The sequence below is a fragment of the Biomphalaria glabrata genome, chromosome 10 (genome assembly GCF_947242115.1).
Source record: "Biomphalaria glabrata chromosome 10, xgBioGlab47.1, whole genome shotgun sequence".
NCBI classification, from domain to species: Eukaryota; Metazoa; Mollusca; class Gastropoda; family Planorbidae; genus Biomphalaria; species Biomphalaria glabrata.
In genome coordinates, this window is record NC_074720.1 from 43,030,073 (window position 1) to 43,051,845 (window position 21,773).

At 33.6% G+C, this 21,773-nt stretch overlaps 1 protein-coding gene across 1 annotated transcript in view; it reads left to right on the forward strand.

Annotated features, from left to right (window-relative positions):
- Positions 1-599: 599 nt before the first annotated feature.
- Positions 600-21,773, forward strand: part of LOC106056808 (osmotic avoidance abnormal protein 3-like) — a 30,356-nt gene continuing 9,182 nt past the window's right edge. The window contains exons 1-13 of the mRNA XM_056045198.1: positions 600-902; positions 1,488-1,603; positions 2,380-2,549; positions 4,295-4,528; positions 6,277-6,416; positions 7,142-7,376; positions 9,179-9,270; positions 9,681-9,840; positions 11,518-11,574; positions 14,416-14,505; positions 15,088-15,149; positions 15,309-15,326; positions 20,767-20,960. Coding sequence (XP_055901173.1) covers positions 675-902; positions 1,488-1,603; positions 2,380-2,549; positions 4,295-4,528; positions 6,277-6,416; positions 7,142-7,376; positions 9,179-9,270; positions 9,681-9,840; positions 11,518-11,574; positions 14,416-14,505; positions 15,088-15,149; positions 15,309-15,326; positions 20,767-20,960 — 1,796 coding nt within the window. The 5' untranslated portion in view covers positions 600-674. The remainder of the gene's footprint in view (positions 903-1,487; positions 1,604-2,379; positions 2,550-4,294; positions 4,529-6,276; positions 6,417-7,141; positions 7,377-9,178; positions 9,271-9,680; positions 9,841-11,517; positions 11,575-14,415; positions 14,506-15,087; positions 15,150-15,308; positions 15,327-20,766; positions 20,961-21,773) is intronic.

The following is a 21,773-nucleotide window of genomic DNA, read 5'->3' on the forward strand; positions in this document are numbered from 1 at the left end:
TCTATATCTATATATAGTATAAACTCTATATAATTATCTAATAGCTTGAAAAGTTAAATCTAGATCTATTGTCATTTTGCTATACATTCAAAAGGGGTAAAATAAAGGATACAATAAATAAAATAAAATCAATATTTCTTTTTATTTGGAGAACAAAATACCAAGAGAAGTATTTTAATGGGAATGTGTATGAAGGACGAACTTTTTGTTGTTAGCAGGGGATTGGGATGTAGGCATGAATAAGTAAAAGCGCTACTAAAATTAACCGGCCAAAAAATATGAGAGCATGAATGTGTCAGGGGCACATTATGAAGTGAATCTTTTCAAATCAAGTCAAAAGTCTATATGGGAGAAATTCAAAATGTAGATATACTGCTAAGTTCTTAGTATGGAAAATTGACTTTTTTTCCCCAATATTCTCTGTTGATACATTGCCAATTGTCTCTTTAACATGTAAAAAGTCTAGAACCTACATAGAATCTTAGATGGAGTTCTTCATTCTATGCAAAAATATTTTAATATATATATCTTATATGTCAAATAATGTGTTATAACATTCTTTTGTTCAATATTAAATTCTTAAAATGCATATTTGATTATTTTATATTTATATTAAACTAATTACTAGATTCTAGCTTTGAACACAGCACAAAAACATATTGAAAAAAAAAGCCATGGCTGAAACAGTAAAAGTCATTGTACGATGCCGCCCGATGAACCAGAGAGAGAAGGGGCTCAACTGCAAAACAGTCATTGCAATGGATACCCCCAGGGGGCAGTGTAGTATTGTTAATCCGTCTGACTCGAAAGCTCCACCCAAAATGTTTACCTTCGATGGGTCTTATTTTACTGACTCAACTACTGAACAAATTTATGGTGAGAATGCCTACCCTCTTGTTGAGGTAAGTTTAGTGTCAAGTTCTGTCTAAACAAAATTATGAAAAATTTAATGATATTGGACCTTGGGAAAAGCCCATTAGGGCATCAGAATGCTTTTCCCCTTTGACCACTGAGAAGGGTTTCTTAAGGTTATTGAAGTAATCAATAATTTTATATTTTTATTTCTGTTTTAAAAAATTAATAAAAAAAAAAAAAAAGAAAATCAAGATTTCAGGAAATTAATAAAAAATGAAAGGGTTTGTGAGAACATTTAAATTATCTACTCAAAACTACATTGTCACCTTCTGTGCTAGCTATTTTCTTACTATGGATTGCTGCCTGGCCATGTAGTATGCACTCTAGACTATCATCTTGGTGGTCCCAGTTCAAACTCATCCCCATCCCACATTAGAAAACAAACACATACATTTTTTCTTAAGACAAATGACTGAGAGAAATGGAGAAAGATGGTCAACAGATCTGTGTGGTGCCCCAACAGACCAAAGGATAGGTGACGGTGGTAAAAGACAAATGGAATTTTAAGATCATATGAATCTGTATGACCATTTCTAAACAAGAATATTAATTGTTACTTTTATCTCGACAAGGGTGTCATCGAAGGCTATAATGGAACAATATTTGCATATGGCCAAACAGGATGTGGAAAAAGTTTTTCGATGCAAGGTGTACATGACCCACCAACACAAAGAGGAATAATTCCAAGGTAATCAGAAACAATATGTGCAGTGTGATGTTACTTCTTACTTCAAAATGATAGGGTTCCATGGAAGGTCTACTTCACTTTCTGAAGAGCAACTTAAAGAGTCTAGCCTATATTGACAAAGTTGTGTAACAGCCAGATGCATAATTCAAAATCTTTGTGCCACATTGGCATTGGCTGAACACATCATTTTTTTTTAATTTAAAATATCAGCCACAAAAATAAAATTATTTTTCAGACAGTCTTGACCAACAAAGAAATTTGACTTTGGCATAACATTGAAGTAGTAATTCTTTATTATAAAAAAAAAAAGTTTAATATAAGTTAAAAAAAAAAGATCTCTAGCTTTTGTTTCTCATTAAATAGACAGATAATTGATAAATCATGTGTTTAATTTTTAAAAACATATATTACAAAAACATAAAGATAAATTTTGTAATTTGCACCAACAAATTTTGTCTTTTAATATTACCATGTCTTGCACTATCTTTTAGTTGCAGAGTCCTGGGCTCAAATCCTGGTAAATTTTAATTTCAGTATCTTTAGGGTGCTTCTGATTCCACCCAGCTCTAATGGGTACCTGACATTAGTTTAGGAAAAGTAAAGGGGGTTGGTCATTGTGCTGGCCACATGACACCCTCGTTAACCATTGGCCACAGGAACTGATGACCTTTACATCATCTGCCCTACAGATTGCATGGTCTGAAAGGGGAACTTACACTATCTAATTAATTATTTCATTTCATAACTTGAATGTATCAACAACATTTCTGTTGCAGAGCATTTACTCACATCTTTGAGTCTATTAGCATCAAAAACGGCATAAAGTTTCTTATCCATGCTTCATACCTGGAAATCTACAATGAAGAAATACGTGATTTATTGGGTAAAGATGTCAAGGCAAAACTGGAGCTGAAGGAACATCCAGAGAAAGGAGTGTATGTCAATGGTCAGAAGGAATTCTTTACTTTTTTTGGTCTTTTTGTGGTTTAAAATTGTTTTGAATGGTTCTTATTTGTTTATCTTAAGAACCTTCAAGGGAAAGGACATCTTTTTTACCTTAATACTTGATAAAACTGTTATGCATTATTCCTCAGTAATCAAAACATTTTATGTACTTGTATAATCAAAATTATAAGCTATTTACAAAGCTTATATCAACTCACTCTGTCTGGAGTGTATGTCAATGGTCAGAAGGAATTCTTTTTTTTTTTTTTGGTCTTTCTGTGGTTTAAAATTGTTTTGAATGGTTCTTATTTGTTTATCTTAAGAACCTTCAAGGGAAAGGCCATCATGTTTACCTTAATACTTGATAAAAATTTTACGCATTATTCCTCAGTTATGAAAACATTTTATGTACCTGTATAATCAAAATTATAAGCTATTTACAAAGCTTATATTAACTCACTCTATCTGTCTGGTACAAATTTTGAACATATTATTTCTCCCACTTCCCATTCTTGGAATGAGTTGCACAATTATGCATTGTTCCTAACAAAACAGGAATCATTACAAAATTAACCAATCAGTTAATTGATTAGGGGTCATTAATTAATTTTGTTTGATCTAAAAAGGGGAATATATCTTAGAGTAAAATTTTTTTTTGTTTTTAAAATGTTTTATGTGTTTCGGATGTTGTTTCAGAGTTGAAGATAATTTACTTCCTGGTCCAAACCTCCCGCAGGACAATAGGGGATGGGAGTGGGCAGGATTTGAACCTTGGACCATTGATCAGTCCTAACGACAGCCTAGCACGCAATACGCACTACCAGGCAGCCAGTATTGATATTTCTGGCTGTAAATGTGGAGTTCTTCTCTTAGACAAAGTTTGGGGGTGTTTTTTTTTTTAGAGCATTTATTTATTTTGCTTGTTTTCTAGATAGAACTAATATGAAAAGATAGAAAATATTTTGCTTACTCATAGTAGGCTATAGGCTTACAGTTTTAATACACTCATCATACTGGATAAGTTTTGGCATATAGGCTGGTACAAGGGGTCTGATACTTTCATTCCCAGCAATGTATCAGCAACTGTAGAAAGTTTTTAAATTGGTGTTGTTTAGATGTTTTTCTTAGGAAAGTTACTCATATAGTCAGCTGACTATTATTTAACAAGCTAGGAATTTTGTTGTTGTTAGTAAATCTAAAAAAAATTTACCCACTTTACCTTCCCTTAGTCTGTTGGATCATTGGGGCACCACACAAGATCTGTTGACCATCTCTCTCCATTCATCTCTATCTTTTGCTTTGGATAGAATCTCTATCAATCATAGGCCAATCCATTCTTTTATATTGTCCTCCCATCGCTTCCTCTTTCAGCCTCTTCTTCTTTTTCCTGATACTGTTCATTGGAGGAGGGTCTTTGTGAGCCCTGACGACCTTGTGATATGGTCATAGAGTTTTAGTTGTCATTTTTATGCAGTTGTTAGCAGGTCATCATTGGGTCCGATTGTTGCATTAATCCTGTCTCTACTAGCAAGGCTAAAGCAAGTTTTAATTTAATATTAATATTAAACTTCATTGAATATTAAACTTCATTTTCTTTAATTGCAAACAAAGATCTCCTTTGAAACTTTTAAAGACTTCACCTACAACCTCTACAGATTTTTAAAAAAAGTAAATTTCATCTTTCATAATTTTTTTCTCTGTTAATTGTTCATAAATAATATAGGTTGCAAGTATTTCTTGATTCAGGTCTCTCCATGCATCCAGTACACAATGTATCAGAGTGTGAAAATATCATGAACAAAGGCTGGATGAATCGCAGCACCGGAGCCACGTTGATGAATGCTGACTCTTCAAGAAGCCACTCCATATTTTCCATCAGTCTTGAGATGGTGACGCAAGATGAGAATGGAGAAGATCATATACGAGCTGGGAAACTGAATCTGGTGGATTTGGCTGGCAGTGAGAGGCAGGGAAAAACTGGTACATTTTCTTTGCTATCATATACTCTTTTTCATTGGCACTATTGTAGTTTTTTTTTGTAAGTAGTTAAGAGATTACTAGTCCTCATGGTGGTGATTTGTCGGCAGACACCACAAGTATTTTATTTTGTCCCTGTATTTAGGATTTATACTAAGAAATCTAGCATCTTACTGCTAAGTTAAGTTATTTTCTGCTAAATTAAGTTATTTTCTGATATCTTCAGAGTGTGAGGAAATTCCAAAATTAACCGAGCTCTAGAGTTGGTTAAAAAAAAAAACTTGATTTGTTGATATCTTCATACATAACAGCACTACACTGTTGCTTTGGAAATAGTCAAAGTGATTTTTAAAAAAAATCTTTTTATTATTTATAATATTTATGGTTTGTATAGCATGACAAAATTAATCTTAGTTTGTTTTTTTCTTACATCAATGATGATTCATACTTTTAATTGTTCTTTCCTTTAAACAAGCCTGTACAAGTTCCTTACTTTTTCCTTGGTAAACAGTTGCATTAATTTTGATTTAACCTGCACTGTTGGTTTTGTTTCCACTAATTAGAAATTGTTGAAAATGTTCTTCTTGAGTGTGTTACTTCATCCTAAAACATCCCCTTATGCCCAGTAGTCAAGACCAGACAATACTTTGTATGGATAAGGCAGCCTACAATTTAGCAGCATAAAAAGATGGTTAAGAGATTAGATGACAAGTGTTAAAAATAAAAATGAGATAATCAATAGAGGGAGATAATACAGGCATTTTTTTTAGTAATTCAAGACTATATCTTGTAGGTAATAATAGGAATATGATAACTGAACAAGGATTAAGATTTTATCATTCTATAACACTCATAAGAGCTGCTTCATTGTGAAGATGGCTTCAATTAATTTTATGAAATGTTAACATTCCATTCTCCCCCTTGGCAGAAGAATAAAATTATATTTTCAGTATTATACATTCAAGGAACAATGTCATAGAACCCAATCTTCGTTCTGTTTTGTAAGGGCATTTAGGAGCATCAGGGCACGTGGCACATTAGCAGCCTTACAACTTCCTTGTCTTTTAATTGACTTGTTTTTATTCTGGGATGGTCACTTCTATGTATATGTACAAGTCGGAGATGGAGAAAACTGGGGAATTGTGGGAATTGTGTCGTTTGTTTTTTATTTGTCGTTAGGACTTAGCATGTTTGTTAGGAATATGTGGCAGGCTACTGCTGCTTCTGCATAGATTGAATTGTAGTCTGTAGGTCTACTATTGATATCTAAGTTTAGATGCACAGTTATGTAGATCTAAGAGCATTAGGAAAACCAACTCTAGAAGAAAAAAAAAACTCATCCACACCCTTCATACCATGTTTACAGTTAGTATGTTACCTGAAGATGTGTCAGCTTACTGGAGCAGTCAAATTATGTTGCTGTATTTTTCTGACCCTTTTGAGTCATATCATTTCATTGCCTTTGCTTTTGTTCCCCTGGCAATCAAATCATTAAATAAGAACAATCTGGTACAAACTTTGTCACATGTAAATTATGAGTGAGTCTGGTGTGAATGTACACTTTGGTTTCTTATAGTTATAATGTTTTTTGTTTGGTAATGCACAAATTGTAAGACAAATTTCCTTACGGATAATAAAGATTATTATTATTATTATTATTATAAAGGGGTGAGCAAATTATATACAACTGCTAGGATTAAGATACAAATTTGCACAACATATTAAGAAGTAAATTTTGTTTTGCATTGTAGGTGCCACAGGTGATAGATTGAAAGAAGCCACTAAAATTAACCTATCTCTTTCTGCTTTGGGGAATGTCATCTCTGCTCTTGTGGATGGGAAATCCAAACACATACCTTACAGGGACTCCAAACTTACCAGACTTTTACAGGTCAGTGAGTACATAGCAGACATATAATATTTTTTAATATCATTATTTTTTTATGAAGATACTGTGGCTGAATAAAGACTTAGCATTTGTATGTGTTGATAAATACTGTGTACAGGCCTTTGTGGGATGTGTGGCTGGTTAGCATAAACTGCTTGGCTGCCTAATGAGAAAGCTTGAATTCAAATCTTGGCTTGAAACCTTCTCCCAAGTTATCACCCCCCCCCCCCCCCCACCTGTCCACAAAGAGAATGGACCAAAGAGTGCTTAACATGATTATAGCCTGATAGATGTGTTACGTTATACAAAAACAATTTAAAAAAAACAACCTTTCATTTAAGAGAAGCTTAGATGTCAGTTTGTTTTCTTCTTCTTTTTCTGCATTCTCATTGTTATGTTAGAAGGTTCAGATAACTAGACCAGTATTTGAGATGAAATAGGCAGTGGTTTCCAGATCAGGGAGCTCTGATGGTCTAAATTGTGCCAATGTGACACATATCCAAAATATCAAATATCAACACCATATAGTTTTCCTTCCATAGGGGTGTTTTAAGGCCATTGTCTTGCTTGTACATCTCAATGGAGAATGCAGTTTTGAAGGACATGGTCTGCATTCTCTAGAGACACTCCAAAAGGGCAAATGTTACTAATTCCAACTTTTTAGTTACCAAAATGTTTCATTCTGTTGTGTCTGTTTCTGAGGGAGCTCATTTTGAATTTCTTCCAAGGATTCTCTTGGCGGTAACACTAAGACCATGATGGTAGCGTGTCTGTCTCCAGCGGACAATAATTACGAAGAGACTCTGTCCACGCTTCGCTACGCTAACAGAGCCAAGAACATCAAGAACAAACCCAAGATCAACGAAGATCCAAAAGACGCCTTGCTGAGGCAGTACCAGGAGGAAATAGAGAAACTCAAAGCGATGCTTTCTGGTCAAATACCTGTAGATGTCAGTCTCAGCGGTGAGTTATGCTAAACATTACTGTGACGATCACCCTTGCCGGGGATTATTATTATCAAACTTGACAATTCAATGAAATGAAGAAAGAAACATCTCTCTGTATTTTCTTAAAACTTCTTTAATGATACTTCTCCAACTTTTACATAAAATTGACTTCTCAATTCAATAACAACTTGACTTGATACTTCATAAATAAAACTTAAATGATACATGAAACTTCACTTAGTCTAACTTCAACTTCAACTACTAAAACTTTACTTAATGGACCCGCTAATATCACAAAACTTATTACTAATCGAGGACTGAGCGAGGACCCCCGTCTAACTGAATTTCCCTTAATTTATACCTTTCTTAATCATACATTCCAGAATCATGGAAACTTCTCAGATAATTATTTTAGTAACTTTGACCTTCTAGAAGCTGACGTGTGCTATTTTTGTCCTTAACCCCTTTCTTTGATTGGATACCTAAAATTAACTTGTTTACGCTGGACACTTGCACTGGTTTGAACTCGAGCTTCTAGAAACTGGTCGAAATAGGTCACAGACTCGACTCGTGACAATTACATCCTTTGAGAGTCAGGATGTTGTAGGTGCCAAATCTGTCCTTAATCCTTGTGTTGCTTGACTTCATCCTTTTTACTCCCAGTGGAACATAGGGTCGCAACAATACTTCACTATCTGACTCTGTTCTCAGTTGGAATCATGTCCATCTTGGCAACCTTGCTTCTTGGTCTGCAGATCACCTCTGTAACCCAGTAGCTACCATTTCCTGTTTTATAAAGTCATGTCTAACACCTGAGCAAAGTAACGCTTTTTAAAAATTTGAATTAAAAAATAAAAATTGTTTTAAAGAGAGAAGATGTATTCAAAATAAACGGGAGATAATTAATACATTGATTTGCACAGATCCAGTTTTTATTTTGAAAGTAACAAAGCTGATCTTCTTGTTCTGAACAAGACTAGAACTCTTCTTATACGATGTACAAAGATGTTGGTAACATCCTGTCGCATAGCACTTCATAGCCTAAAAACCACATTTTATTGCTATAGGAGCTATTGGGTTATATGAGTTAATATCATTTTCTCTTTCTTGAATGATTAGTCACTCATCATTAACAACCAAAAAAGAAAAGGAAAAGGAAAGATGATGTAAAAGTCATCAGTTTCTCTGGCAATGGTTAACTCTTTCTCTCCTAATTGACGATACCATCGCTGATTTGACCCCATTAAATTAATTTTTGGTTTTAGAAAGTGTAACTTGGGTTATAGAAAAAGAGCATGCACTCTCCTATAAATCTAGACCAAAAGTAAGGTTTTCTGATTACAAACAAAAAAATGTTATTGAAGTTTAATCATAACAGGGTTGAATGTGAAAAACGAACAATTCTGTCAGAACGTGGAAAAATAAATACGGAGATAAAGAGTTAACAAAGGAGTCATGTGGCCAGCACTATGATCAAACTGCCTTTAATGTCATGTATCCATTAGAGTAGGGTGGCATCTTAAAAATCCCATAGTTCAAAATTCCCAGTCTTCACCAAGATTCCAGCCAAGCACTTCACCACTCTGCTAACATGCACCCAAACAACCAAAGCAGTTGATCAAAAGAAATTTCAACTGAAAAGCTATATATTTTCAAAGCCATAGAAGTGTTAATCTCAAGAGTTGATTGTCAATTTATTTATGATTGTAAATGATTATAACAACCTATATTTTGTGTGTCCCATTCCATAGAAATGAAGATCTTCTGCATGATATATGATTTGCAATAAAATGTACATTATCTAACAAACTTATACAGCAGGTCCAGTGAAGACTACATCTAAAGAGAGCCAGAAAGATATTGAAGTTGTCAGACAAGAACTCGAGGTTGAGAAAGAGAAAATTAAAGAGGTTAGTAGAGTGAAATGATTTAGAAAAAAATGAAATGAATTTAATTAAAATTATTTCCCTTGAACTATTTTTATTGCATAGGAATGATCCTTGGTACATTGGTTTACTTTGAGCCATGATTGCTACCCCAATGACTGTTAAGTCTGTAAAAGATCTTTTATATACTCCCCTTGGGGCCTCTTTATAAGTGAATAATATCAAATCTATAACAGGCCTTTATTATTAAAAGTGTCCCTTTCGATGGTGTTCCCACTGGCCAAATGAGTTTTGGTCCACTGGGCATTTTCCAGAACGCCTATATAGCCAGTCTGCCCCTGTATATTTGTGGAAATTTATAAGAACTGTGGCATATAGAATATCTAGTTACAGAGATGCTGTATATTTTTACGTTTAGTCAACATATCTTTCAGGAATACGAAACTAAAATGAATGAGCTAAAAATAGCCTTTGAGGAAGAAAAGACAAACAAAACCAAACTTCAACAAGACATGGACAAACTGAGGGCTTTCTACGACAGTAAGATTAAAAGTGTGGATGGTCAACTGGCTGGACTACCTTCCACTGACGTCGGTAAGATGATAATAAAGACATAAATAGATTATGTTTATTTGACAAGATTGTACCATATAAGGAATATCACATGCACTTGGCCAGATTTTTAAATGAAAAGTAAAACTAAAAAGAAATATGTCAAAATATTTTTAAAACCCTATAAAAATTGTTGGACCTTTTTCTTTCTATTTAAAAAAAATTATATAGTAAATGAAAGTCAGACTAAATAACTTAATGGTTTTTTTTTAAATATAAATATTATTAACTCTTTCTCTCCTAAGTGACGATACCAACGTTGATTCCACCAGAATGTGGTAAATAATTAAGGAGAGAAAGAGTTAAGTTACACATTCTATAAGTTAATGAAAGAAAAATAAAAGGCAATGCATAGGTACGATATATCATAAACTCAAATCTTTGTTTTGAAAAAAATATAATGAAACCATCTTAAAGCTGTTTTTATCTAATTAATTAATTAAGCAATCTATCAATCTGTATAACTCTTCCGTCACATTTGGTCATTAGACTACTATGTACCGGTATTTATGTGAAAACATTAGTCATTTTTGCTTAGTTTTTCTTAAAACTCATTTTATACTTAACGCTTTCATTCGATAAAAAGAAACTGGTAAGGTGGATTTTACATTCAGACTTATTTTCAATTGGTTTTAATTTAATCCTCACAAATATTGTTGGTAAGAAATGATGCAACAATTTTTTTTTTTAGATTTCAGTTTTGAAATAATTATTTACCCTTTTTTTTTTAAATAACAAAATACAAAATTATTAGTTGTAAATATTGTATTGTATTATCAACTTAGAGCTAACATTTTGGCATGTTTTTTTTTTTCACACATCACACACTTTAAATGTTGTACAAAAAATGTATGTGTATTAAAATTATAGCTATGTATATTTAAGTCTAAGTATTTTTTTTTCTTTGAGGCTATTGATTTGTATAAACCCTTTCCTTTCTTAATAATTAACAATATAGGCCTACACTTTTTTTTTTAAAGTAAGAAAACTTCCACACAAAAGAAGAAAAAGGAATAATTGCCATTATTGGGTATTTCCACGATAATTTTGTAATACAATGACAAGGATGCTATAGTCGGACAGTTGGGGCACCTTATATGATCTGTTGACCATCTTTCTCCATTTCTTTCTGTCTTTTAAAATTTTTCCACCTAAATAACAGTTTCTGCTATAAAAACAAGAGATTGGAAATATGATTTTACATTGCAAAAAAATTTTTTATATTCCTTCTAAATGACATAGGTAATCAATACTTCTTATTTTCTGTACACCAGATACACCAATAGATAGCTATTTATAGTTTTCCACCGAAGATGAAAATCTCCAATAAAAGAAAAATCTATTGAACTTATACACATCTCAACAAATGGACTATCTCTTCCATTGAGGTTCTTGAATAGTTGATTAACGTCTCTAAAAGACACTGTTTTGAATAATGATCCATGACCAACACACACACACGACACACAAACGAGCATGCACACCCATGCCTGCATCATACAGGATGGTCTTTACATGAGAACCACTGCCACTGTTATAAGCAATTTAACATTTCTCTTAACGCTATTTAAGCAGAGCTTTTCTTATAGCCATTCTGCACCATATATTTGCTTCCTTAGATTGTGTATATCTTTAATTATCCCATGCTATATATGTTAGTGCTAGGGGAGAAGACTCTTAATGAAGACAAGGAAACAGATGTCACATCACAGAGGAGTAAGTCCCTACACCAGAATTATTTTTCATTTGTTTGAAATCTGTAGCTTGCATTTTTTCTCCTAATTTTGTTTTGTTTATTAATTTTATGAAAGAAAGCAAACAATTATTTGAACCTTTTATTTTTTTTTGTTGAAATTTTTATTTTTAAATATTCTTCAAAGTAAACTTAAAACTTTTCTATGACTCAGCAGTTTTGAAGAATAGCATCATCAAGTATGAATTCTATTTTAAACCTTAAGCTCAAAAGTTGTCAAATAGACCATTAATAAAAATAAATAGACCATTAATTATCATTTTTCTTCATGATTTTAATAAAAAATAAAATAGCATGATTTTATAACTTGGAGTGAAATATCATGACCTAAATGGTTAAATATATTTATACGTAGGCCTTCTCAAATTTTAAGCACCTCATAATATGAGACCCATTCAGGATCTTCATTTTTTTAAAAAAGATTGTTATATAAAAAAAGAAAAACTTTATTTCCAGAAAGATGTTTTATTTTTACTCTTTTTTTTTTTAATTACATCTAAATACTATCAAGAAATTTTATTATTTTTTTAAATTATTTTTTTCATTTCTAAATAGTTCCTTGTTTTTTATCAAAGCAAGCTCTCCTTTCTTTTTTTCTTAACTTTCAATATGAAAGAATAAACAAAGACTTATGAGGTCATAGTTTGAAGAGAAAAAAAACATAAATAGATCTATATGCAACTAAAGTTTATCAACACATAAATTGCTCTGTCTATAGCTTTCTTGTCTAAAACCTGTTTGTTCTTCTGATTTAATTTTAAGTCAAGCACCCATACAAGTTTTCCTGGAGATGACATTGGAAGTGACCATATTCCTGGTGAACTTCTACAGGCTGGAGGAGAAGCCATGATAAATGCATTTTTAAATATTAGCAACCAGATCAGGCAGTCAGGAGAATGGCCAAAGCCCTGGAACCAATCACTCGTTAGATGAGAGGTTAATTGGTAGGAGTCACTTCCTGCCTTGGCATTCCAGTCTCCTTGTACAACAAGAATGTCCTTTTTTGGGACTTAATTGAGGCCAAAGCCCTGGGCCCCATCACTCGTTAGATGAGAGGTTTGGTAGAAGTCACTTCCTGCCTTGACATTCCAGTCTCCTTTTTCTGGACTTTATTGACCTCTTCCGCAAATTTTGTGTTAAGCTCTTCCATTGCCTCATCATACTAGGTTGATGTAGCAGCATAAGCTTGTATAATGATTATAAAGGGTGATGCCTTTAATGTATGGAATTGAGTTGGCTTGATACTGGGTGTGAACATCTTGCAGTCCACTGTAGTTCAGTTAATGACCCTATTTGGTTATTTCCCCAATGCTTTTGCAGTGCATTTGGCAGAGTTCAATGACATTGAAACAGAGTCTGTTCAGCTGATGTGTAAGCTCTTCAACTTTTCCTTCCTCTCATAAGGATCCTGGTTCCAATAGTGATTTTATTTAGGGCATATATTCTATTTTTATTTGGACCTCTGCTATGGGTTTATTTACTGAAAGAGTTGTCTTTCTCTTTTAAAGTTTGTCATCATTTTAATTCATCTCATGATGAAACTTGTTATTTCTAAAAATAGCTATTTCTTGTTATAAATAAAAGAAAGAATTAATCTATTTATGAAAAAGGATGGAAGGGGAGGGGGGTAATCCAAATTTTACAAGCACATTCAATTGCTCTGCTCATGAAAAACTGTATGTGTGCTTTGAACCAATAAAATTGTGTGTATTTATGGTTTCCATTAAAGAAATTGATTTTATTTAATGACTTATTATTTTTGTAACCACTCTATGAGAATATAATCCTATTCATAACTAACAAGAGATGATCTTGGTTTCTTTGACATTAACTTTCCTATTTCCCATGTATCTCTATTTTGTAGTCACCTTATACGGAGCTCTTCAGTCTGAAACTTTCATTTTGTTTCATTAGCAAATGCGTTATTGAAGCAATTGAAGCTATTTATGAATTTCAAAAAAATTAGTTAAAACATAAATTCTATATATCTTTAAAAAAAAAGAATATTAAAAAATTACATTTATAATGTAACTATTAGATCTATATTCTGAATTTTATTTCACTTTTTTTCTGTAGTTATACTCTCCATAATCTAAATTTTTTATACTTTTTAAAAATAAATAATCTATATATTATTATATCTATAAGTGGTATCTATGTTATAAAACGTAGTGGTATTACATTGGAACTGAAGTTCAAGAATAAATTACAATTTTTATTGTCTTTTTTTAGGTTTTTAGAATTTGAATAAAATAATTTGCTTTGTAGTTCTGGTAATGAAACAGAGTAACTCAAATAAATAATAAAAAAACTGCTGCATTATCATCCCCAACTATTCAGTATTTAGAAGAAAACATCATCCAATGAGTAATGAAATTAAAATTATGCAACTATACATTAGATTAAATCTTGTGGTTCTGTGGTTAGTGGCAGTGTCTGCCAAATACAAGGTCAAGGTTATTTTGTATATGAAATAAACCTGACACTAGTTGGGGAAAAGTAAAGGCTGTTGCTCATTGTGCTGGCCATATGACTTCCTCATTAATCATTGGCTACAGAGATGACCTTTACATCACCTGCCTTATAGATTGCAAGGTCTTGAAAGGAAACTTTACTTTTTTATTGTAATGGGCCATCATCACAAAAGAATTTTTGTATAATATTTTTTTTTGCAGGAAGCTAAAATAGTCATTGTCTCTCTTCCTAAAGGAATCCATTTCATTCTAAGATATAATGGGAGTTTTAGTTTGATGGAGTGTTTCTTGCATTTATTTGCATTCATATGTTTTCTTGGACTTTATCAGGTAAAGCCACAAAGGTGAAAAAGAAGGGAAATGATACAATCTTACATCCAAGCTCAACAGCTGTTGAAGACTCTGGGATAGTTGGCCCAGGTATGTTTGAACTTTTATGTTGTATAATTTAATCTTGGCTTCTGAACATGGGGTCCTGGGTTCAAATCTCAGTGAAGACTGGAAATCTAAATTTTGTGATTTTTAGGACACCCCTGACACCTTGCTTGGCCAAAGAAACAGATGACCCTAACATTGGCCCTATAGATCAAAAGGTCTGAAAGGGGGAACGTTACTTTTTATCGTTTGTTTGTTGTTGTTGCTTTTTTAACGATTCTAAGCAGCTCTTTTCAGTTGTTTTTTCTTATGCTTGTGTCTTTGACCATCCACGTTTACAACCTGTAATGGCTAAGGTTATATACAAATAAATGTGTGTACATTTTTTTTCTCTTGGTTAATCTTGCTCTATGCACTTCTGCCCTTTTTGTTATAAATCTTCCTTAAAAAATAATTACTTGCCAGCTTGCTTTTTACATAAGGCTTAAAATTCTTAAATCTGGCCAAATAAAAACTAAAAGATCTAGATCTCTAAAGCCACAGCCAATGAATGTGTGTTGTTTTTTTTTATTCTGCATTTGTATTTAAAAACTTCAGTAGCACAAATTCACTGTTCAATTTCTTCAGATATTTCTGACATTGGGAAGCCAATTATACTGGGACCTGACGGACTGCCAAGAATTGAAAAAGTTAGTTGTTTGTTTGTTTTTTCATTTAATTATTTACAAAAAAAAGAAAATTTTAGAATAATTGCCTCATATAGATTTCTTTATTAGGGCTATGACCCTTTTGTGCGTTTAGCAAAATATTTTTTTCTCAACACACATTTGTAACTTTCTATCACAAAGATTGCAGAAGATGAAGAGGTAAGATTTGTTTTCGATGTTTTGTTTTTAAATGTAACAAAAATGTGCTGGGTTCAGTGAATTTGTGTTTTTTTGTTTGCTGTTCTATTTATTTATTTCAGTTGTTGGCATATTTTAATGTGGATTTGGTGTTTGTTTTTCAGTTGTGCAAGCATTTATTATTTCAAAAAATTTGAATAAACTAAAAGTTTGGCCTCAGCGATTTATATTCTCTCAGATTAAATTTTTTAAAAATCTGATTCATTTAGACACCATTCTATAAATTCTATACTTTTGGTTTGTCATTACCTATCAGGTTTCAAACTTTTTTAGAATTATAAATTATAACGCATTTTCTACAAATGAAATAAATGTATTTTTTTCATTTTCAGTATAAAAATTTAAAAAAAAATGTTTTTCTTTTTAAATTAATTATTTGTTGTCACTTATGTTTTTTTTCACTACCTTTAAAATGTTTATAATTCAAAATGTATGTCATTTAGCTATTTTAATCAGTAATAATGGAGTGTTACACATGGTGACTGGCTTAACATCTTGAGTTTCCATTGTGGTGCCTGGCTTCACCTATCTAGTGCTACTTGACCAATTAAAATTCTTTAAAAATATTTCTTGGTTTGCATTGCACAGGTTTACAAGGTAATCTTGATGACCATGCATGGAACAAGAAAGTCATCTTGATGAACATGCATGGAACAAGAAAATCATCTGGATGAACATGCATGGAACAAGAAAGATATCTTGATGAACATGCATGGAACAAGAAAGTAATCTTGATGAACATGCATGGAACAAGAAAATCATCTGGATAAACATGCATGGAACAAGAAAATCATCTTGATGAACATGCATGGAACAAGAAAGATATCTTGATGACCATGCATGGAACAAGAAAGTCATCTTGATGAACATGCATGGAACAAGAAAGTAATCTTGATGAACATGCATGGAACAAGAAAGTCATCTTGATGACCATGCATGGAACAAGAAAGTCATCTTGATGACCATGCATGGAACAAGAAAGTCATCTTGATGAACATGCATGGAACAAGAAAGTAATCTTGATGAACATGCATGGAACAAGAAAGTAATCTTGATGAACATGCATGGAACAAGAAAGTAATCTTGATGAACATGCATGGAACAAGAAAGTCATCTTGATGAACATGCATGGAACAAGAAAGTCATCTTGATGAACATGCATGGAACAAGAAAGTCATCTTGATGACCATGCATGGAACAAGAAAGTCATCTTGATGACCATGCATGGAACAAGGAAGTCATCTTGATGACCATGCATGGAACAAGAAAGTCATCTTGATGACCATGCATGGAACAAGAAAGTAACCTTGATGACCATGCATGGAACAAGAAAGTCATCTTGATGACCATGCATGGAACAAGAAAGTCATCTTGATGACCATGCATTGAACAAGAAAGTCATCTTGATGACCATGCATGGAACAAGAAAGTCATCTTGATGAACATGCATGGAACAAGAAAGTCATCTTGATGACCATGCATGGAACAAGAAAGTCATCTTGATGAACATGCATGGAACAAGAAAGTCATCTTGAACATGCATGGAACAAGAAAGTAACCTTGATGACCATGCATGGAACAAGAAAGTAATCTTGATGACCATGCATGGAACAAGAAAGTCATCTTGATGACCATGCATGGAACAAGAAAGTAATCTTGATGAACATGCATGGAACAAGAAAGTAATCTTGATGAACATACATGGAACAAGAAAGTCATCTTGATGACCATGCATGGAACAAGAAAGTCATCTTGATGACCATGCATGGAACAAGAAAGTCATCTTGATGACCATGCATGGAACAAGAAAGTCATCTTGATGAACATGCATGGAACAAGAAAGTCATCTTCATGACAATGCATGGAACAAGAAAGTCATCTTGATGAACATGCATGGAACAAGAAAGTCATCTTGATGACCATGCATGGAACAAGAAAGTAATCTTGATGACAATGCATGGAACAAGAAAGTCATCTTGATGACAATGCATGGAACAAGAAAGTAACCTTGATGACCATGCATGGAACAAGAAAGTCATCTTGATGAACATGCATGGAACAAGAAAGTCATCTTGATGAACATGCATGGAACAAGAAAGTCATCTTGATGACCATGCATGGAACAAGAAAATCATCTTGATGACCATGCATGGAACAAGAAAGTCATCTTGATGAACATGCATGGAACAAGAAAGTCATCTTGATGAACATGCATGGAACAAGAAAGTAATCTTGATGAACATGCATGGAACAAGAAAGTCATCTTGATGAACATGCATGGAACAAGAAAGTCATCTTGATGACCATGCATGGAACAAGAAAGTCATCTTGATGACCATGCATGGAACAAGAAAGTCATCTTGATGACCATGCAAGGAGCAAGAAAGTCATCTTGATGACCATGCATGGAACAAGAAAGTCATCTTGATGACCATGCAAGTAGCAAGAAAGTCATCTTGATGACCATGCATGGAACAAGAAAGTCATCTTGATGAACATGCATGGAACAAGAAAGTAATCTTGATGAACATGCATGGAACAAGAAAGTCATCTTGATGAACATGCATGGAACAAGAAAGTCATCTTGATGACCATGCATGGAACAAGAAAGTCATCTTGATGACCATGCATGGAACAAGAAAGTCATCTTGATGACCATGCAAGGAGCAAGAAAGTCATCTTGATGACCATGCATGGAACAAGAAAGTCATCTTGATGACCATGCAAGGAGCAAGAAAGTCATCTTGATGACCATGCATGGAACAAGAAAGTCATCTTGATGACCATGCATGGAACAAGAAAGTCATCTTGATGACCATGCAAGGAACAAGAAAGTCATCTTGATGACCATGCATGGAACAAGAAAGTAATCTTGATGACCATGCATGGAACAAGAAAGTCATCTTGGTGACCATGCAAGGAACAAGAAAGTCATCTTGATGACCATGCATGGAACAAGAAAGTAATCTTGATGACCATGCATGGAACAAGAAAGTCATCTTGATGACCATGCATGGAACAAGAAAGTCATCTTGATGACCATGCAAGGAACAAGAAAGTCATCTTGATGACCATGCAAGGAACAAGAAAGTCATCTTGATGACCATGCATGGAACAAGAAAGTCATCTTGATGACCATGCATGGAACAAGAAAGTCATCTTGATGACCATGCATGGAACAAGAAAGTCATCTTGATGAACATGCAAGGAACAAGAAAGTCATCTTGATGAACATGCATGGAACAAGAAAGTCATCTTGATGACAATGCATGGAACAAGAAAGTCATCTTGATGACAATGCATGGAACAAGAAAGTCATCTTGATGAACATGCATGGAACAAGAAAGTCATCTTGATGACCATGCATGGAACAAGAAAGTCATCTTGATGACCATGCATGGAACAAGAAAGTCATCTTGATGACCATGCATGGAACAAGAAAGTCATCTTGATGACCATGCATGGAACAAGAAAGTCATCTTGATGAACATGCAAGGAACAAGAAAGTCATCTTGATGAACATGCATGGAACAAGAAAGTCATCTTGATGACAATGCATGGAACAAGAAAGTCATCTTGATGACAATGCATGGAACAAGAAAGTCATCTTGATGAACATGCATGGAACAAGAAAGTCATCTTGATGACCATGCATGGAACAAGAAAGTAATCTTGATGACAATGCATGGAACAAGAAAGTCATCTTGATGACAATGCATGGAACAAGAAAGTAACCTTGATGACCATGCATGGAACAAGAAAGTCATCTTGATGAACATGCATGGAACAAGAAAGTCATCTTGATGAACATGCATGGAACAAGAAAGTCATCTTGATGACCATGCATGGAACAAGAAAATCATCTTGATGACCATGCATGGAACAAGAAAGTAATCTTGATGAACATGCATGGAACAAGAAAGTCATCTTGATGAACATGCATGGAACAAGAAAGTAATCTTGATGAACATGCATGGAACAAGAAAGTAATCTTGATGAACATGCATGGAACAAGAAAATCATCTGGATGAACATGCATGGAACAAGAAAGACATCTTGATGAACATGCATGGAACAAGAAAGACATCTTGATGAACATGCATGGAACAAGAAAGTAATCTTGATGCCCATGCATGGAACAAGAAAGACATCTTGATGAACATGCATGGAACAAGAAAGACATTAAAAACAAAATATTTAAACAAAAAACAAAAACAAAGCTTATATGGAGTGTAATTGTAACAATTAGTTTGGATCAGTCATGCAATTAAATTTGTAATAGATCTAGACCATCAGCAAGAATCAGTGTGATTAATAATATTTTTACAAATTGTTTTTGTTTAGCGCTATTTCATGCTTTTGGCTTTCTCAGTATGCTATGATCCTATTACTTATCTGGACCAGTTGAGAAAGTGGGGTGGGTGGGCGGGGAGAGATGTCTGAATTTTACCGTAATCATTTTTTAAAAGCATTAATAAAACATATTTTTAAAAAGAGGGGAAATGACCTGATTTTGAACTCATGACTCAAGCTTCCTCAAGCCAACATTCTAACTATTCTGTATTAAAATTGAAGAATTGTATAGTTATCTATTGTTTGTTTAAAAATTACTTTAAAGTGGTGACCTAAATAGTGAACTATCTCAGCTAAAACACTACCTCAGTCAAGTACAGTTTCCCTTGTTGGAGATACCAAACAAAATTATTAATTACCAATAGTTAATTGACTAATTGTTAAATTTTTTAAATTGATTCTTGTGTTGTCAGGTAAAAGAAATAAATGTGCAAAATTGTGGGAAACGTGGTCGAGAGGCTAAGTGCGCTTGAACATGCCTTGGCTTGGCTACCTAAAAGAGGGCTCGAGGTTCAACACCCGACTCGGGCAGAGTTGCGTTTACTGAGCGCCTAAAGGCAGCACGGAAAACCAACTCCTAGATACCCCCCCCCCACTGGTCCACAAATGAGATTGGACCAAAAGCGCTCTGAGCATGCTATAAGCATGAAAGTAGCGCTACATAAAAGCTATAATAAAAAAATTTCATCTTGATCGAAGATTGGGTGTTGAAGAAATAACATTTTAAAAAATGTTTGCCTAACCGACAGAGTGAGTTGATATAAGCTTTGTAAAATATTTCTTGCTTTGCATTATACAAGTTTAAAAGTCATCTTGACGAAGATATATGAGAAAAAAATTACTTTCAAACTAAAATTACCTTGCAACATTAAACTCAGTTAAAAAAAAAAATATTTTTTTTAGAATTTTGATACAAATTGTAATTTAAGAAAAGCTGCAATAAATACATTTTTGACTTTGATTTTCTTTAAAAATTTAATTTTATATGTTTTTTTCTTCTTTAATGACTTTTTAAAAATTTAATCTTCTTTTTTTTTTTTCCAAACAGGAAATCCCCAGTGTTAAAGTTGTTGTCCCAGAATCCTTGTTTAAAGACCAACAAGATCAGCTGCAGAAGATCACCCAGCAGCAACAACAAAACAAACACAAGCGTCAAGCTGATGATGAAGTCATTCACAGGCCGACCTCTTCCCCTGTTTTGGAAGCTGACCTTGAAACAAAACAGCGAGAAGCTTTAGCCAGGCATGTGTTAAACTATTTTTTCTGGTTATTTTATCACCAAATCGAACTCAAAGACTTTGTAATATTTTCTGAACTGGTCTGCATTCAAATAGAGTCTTGCTTGAGTTACGACTGCATTCGATGAATTAATAATAAAGCTTGTCTTCCTGTTGGAAGATATAGGAGGAGTGCAGTATTTTACATGGCTATACAGTCTAAGCTATGATCTACGTATTTTGCCACATCCAACCTGTCTTGGCAGTAGATTTCCTTATGGTATTTGTTGCATTAAATGACTTTCATCCCCAATAAATATTTAAAAGACTTCTAAATAAGATGAGCTGTCATAAAGTAACTGTAACCCTTTAGATCCCATTCATAAAGTAACTGTAACCCTTTAGATCCCATTCATAAAGTAACTGTAAACCTTTAGGTCCCATTCATAAAGTAACTGTACCCTTTAGATCTCATTCATAAAGTAATCGTTACTCTTTAGATCTCATTCATAAAGTAATCGTTACTCTTTAGATCCCATTCATAAAGTAACTGTAACTCTAGATCCCATTCATAAAGTAATGGTAACCCTTTATGATCCTTTTCATAAAGTAACTGTAACCCTTTAGATCCCAAGGATTCACTGAATCCTATAACACAAGTCACAGAAATTTCTTGTATGTTATCAACATCACCTAAATAGCAACTTAACCATTAAAAAGGGATGGCTTCCTGCTGGTCGTGTAGTATGCACTCTGGAGTGCGTCTCAATTGTCCCATGTTCAAAGCTTTCCACCCACCATCTCCCCCCCCCACACACACACACACACCATCCTGCGG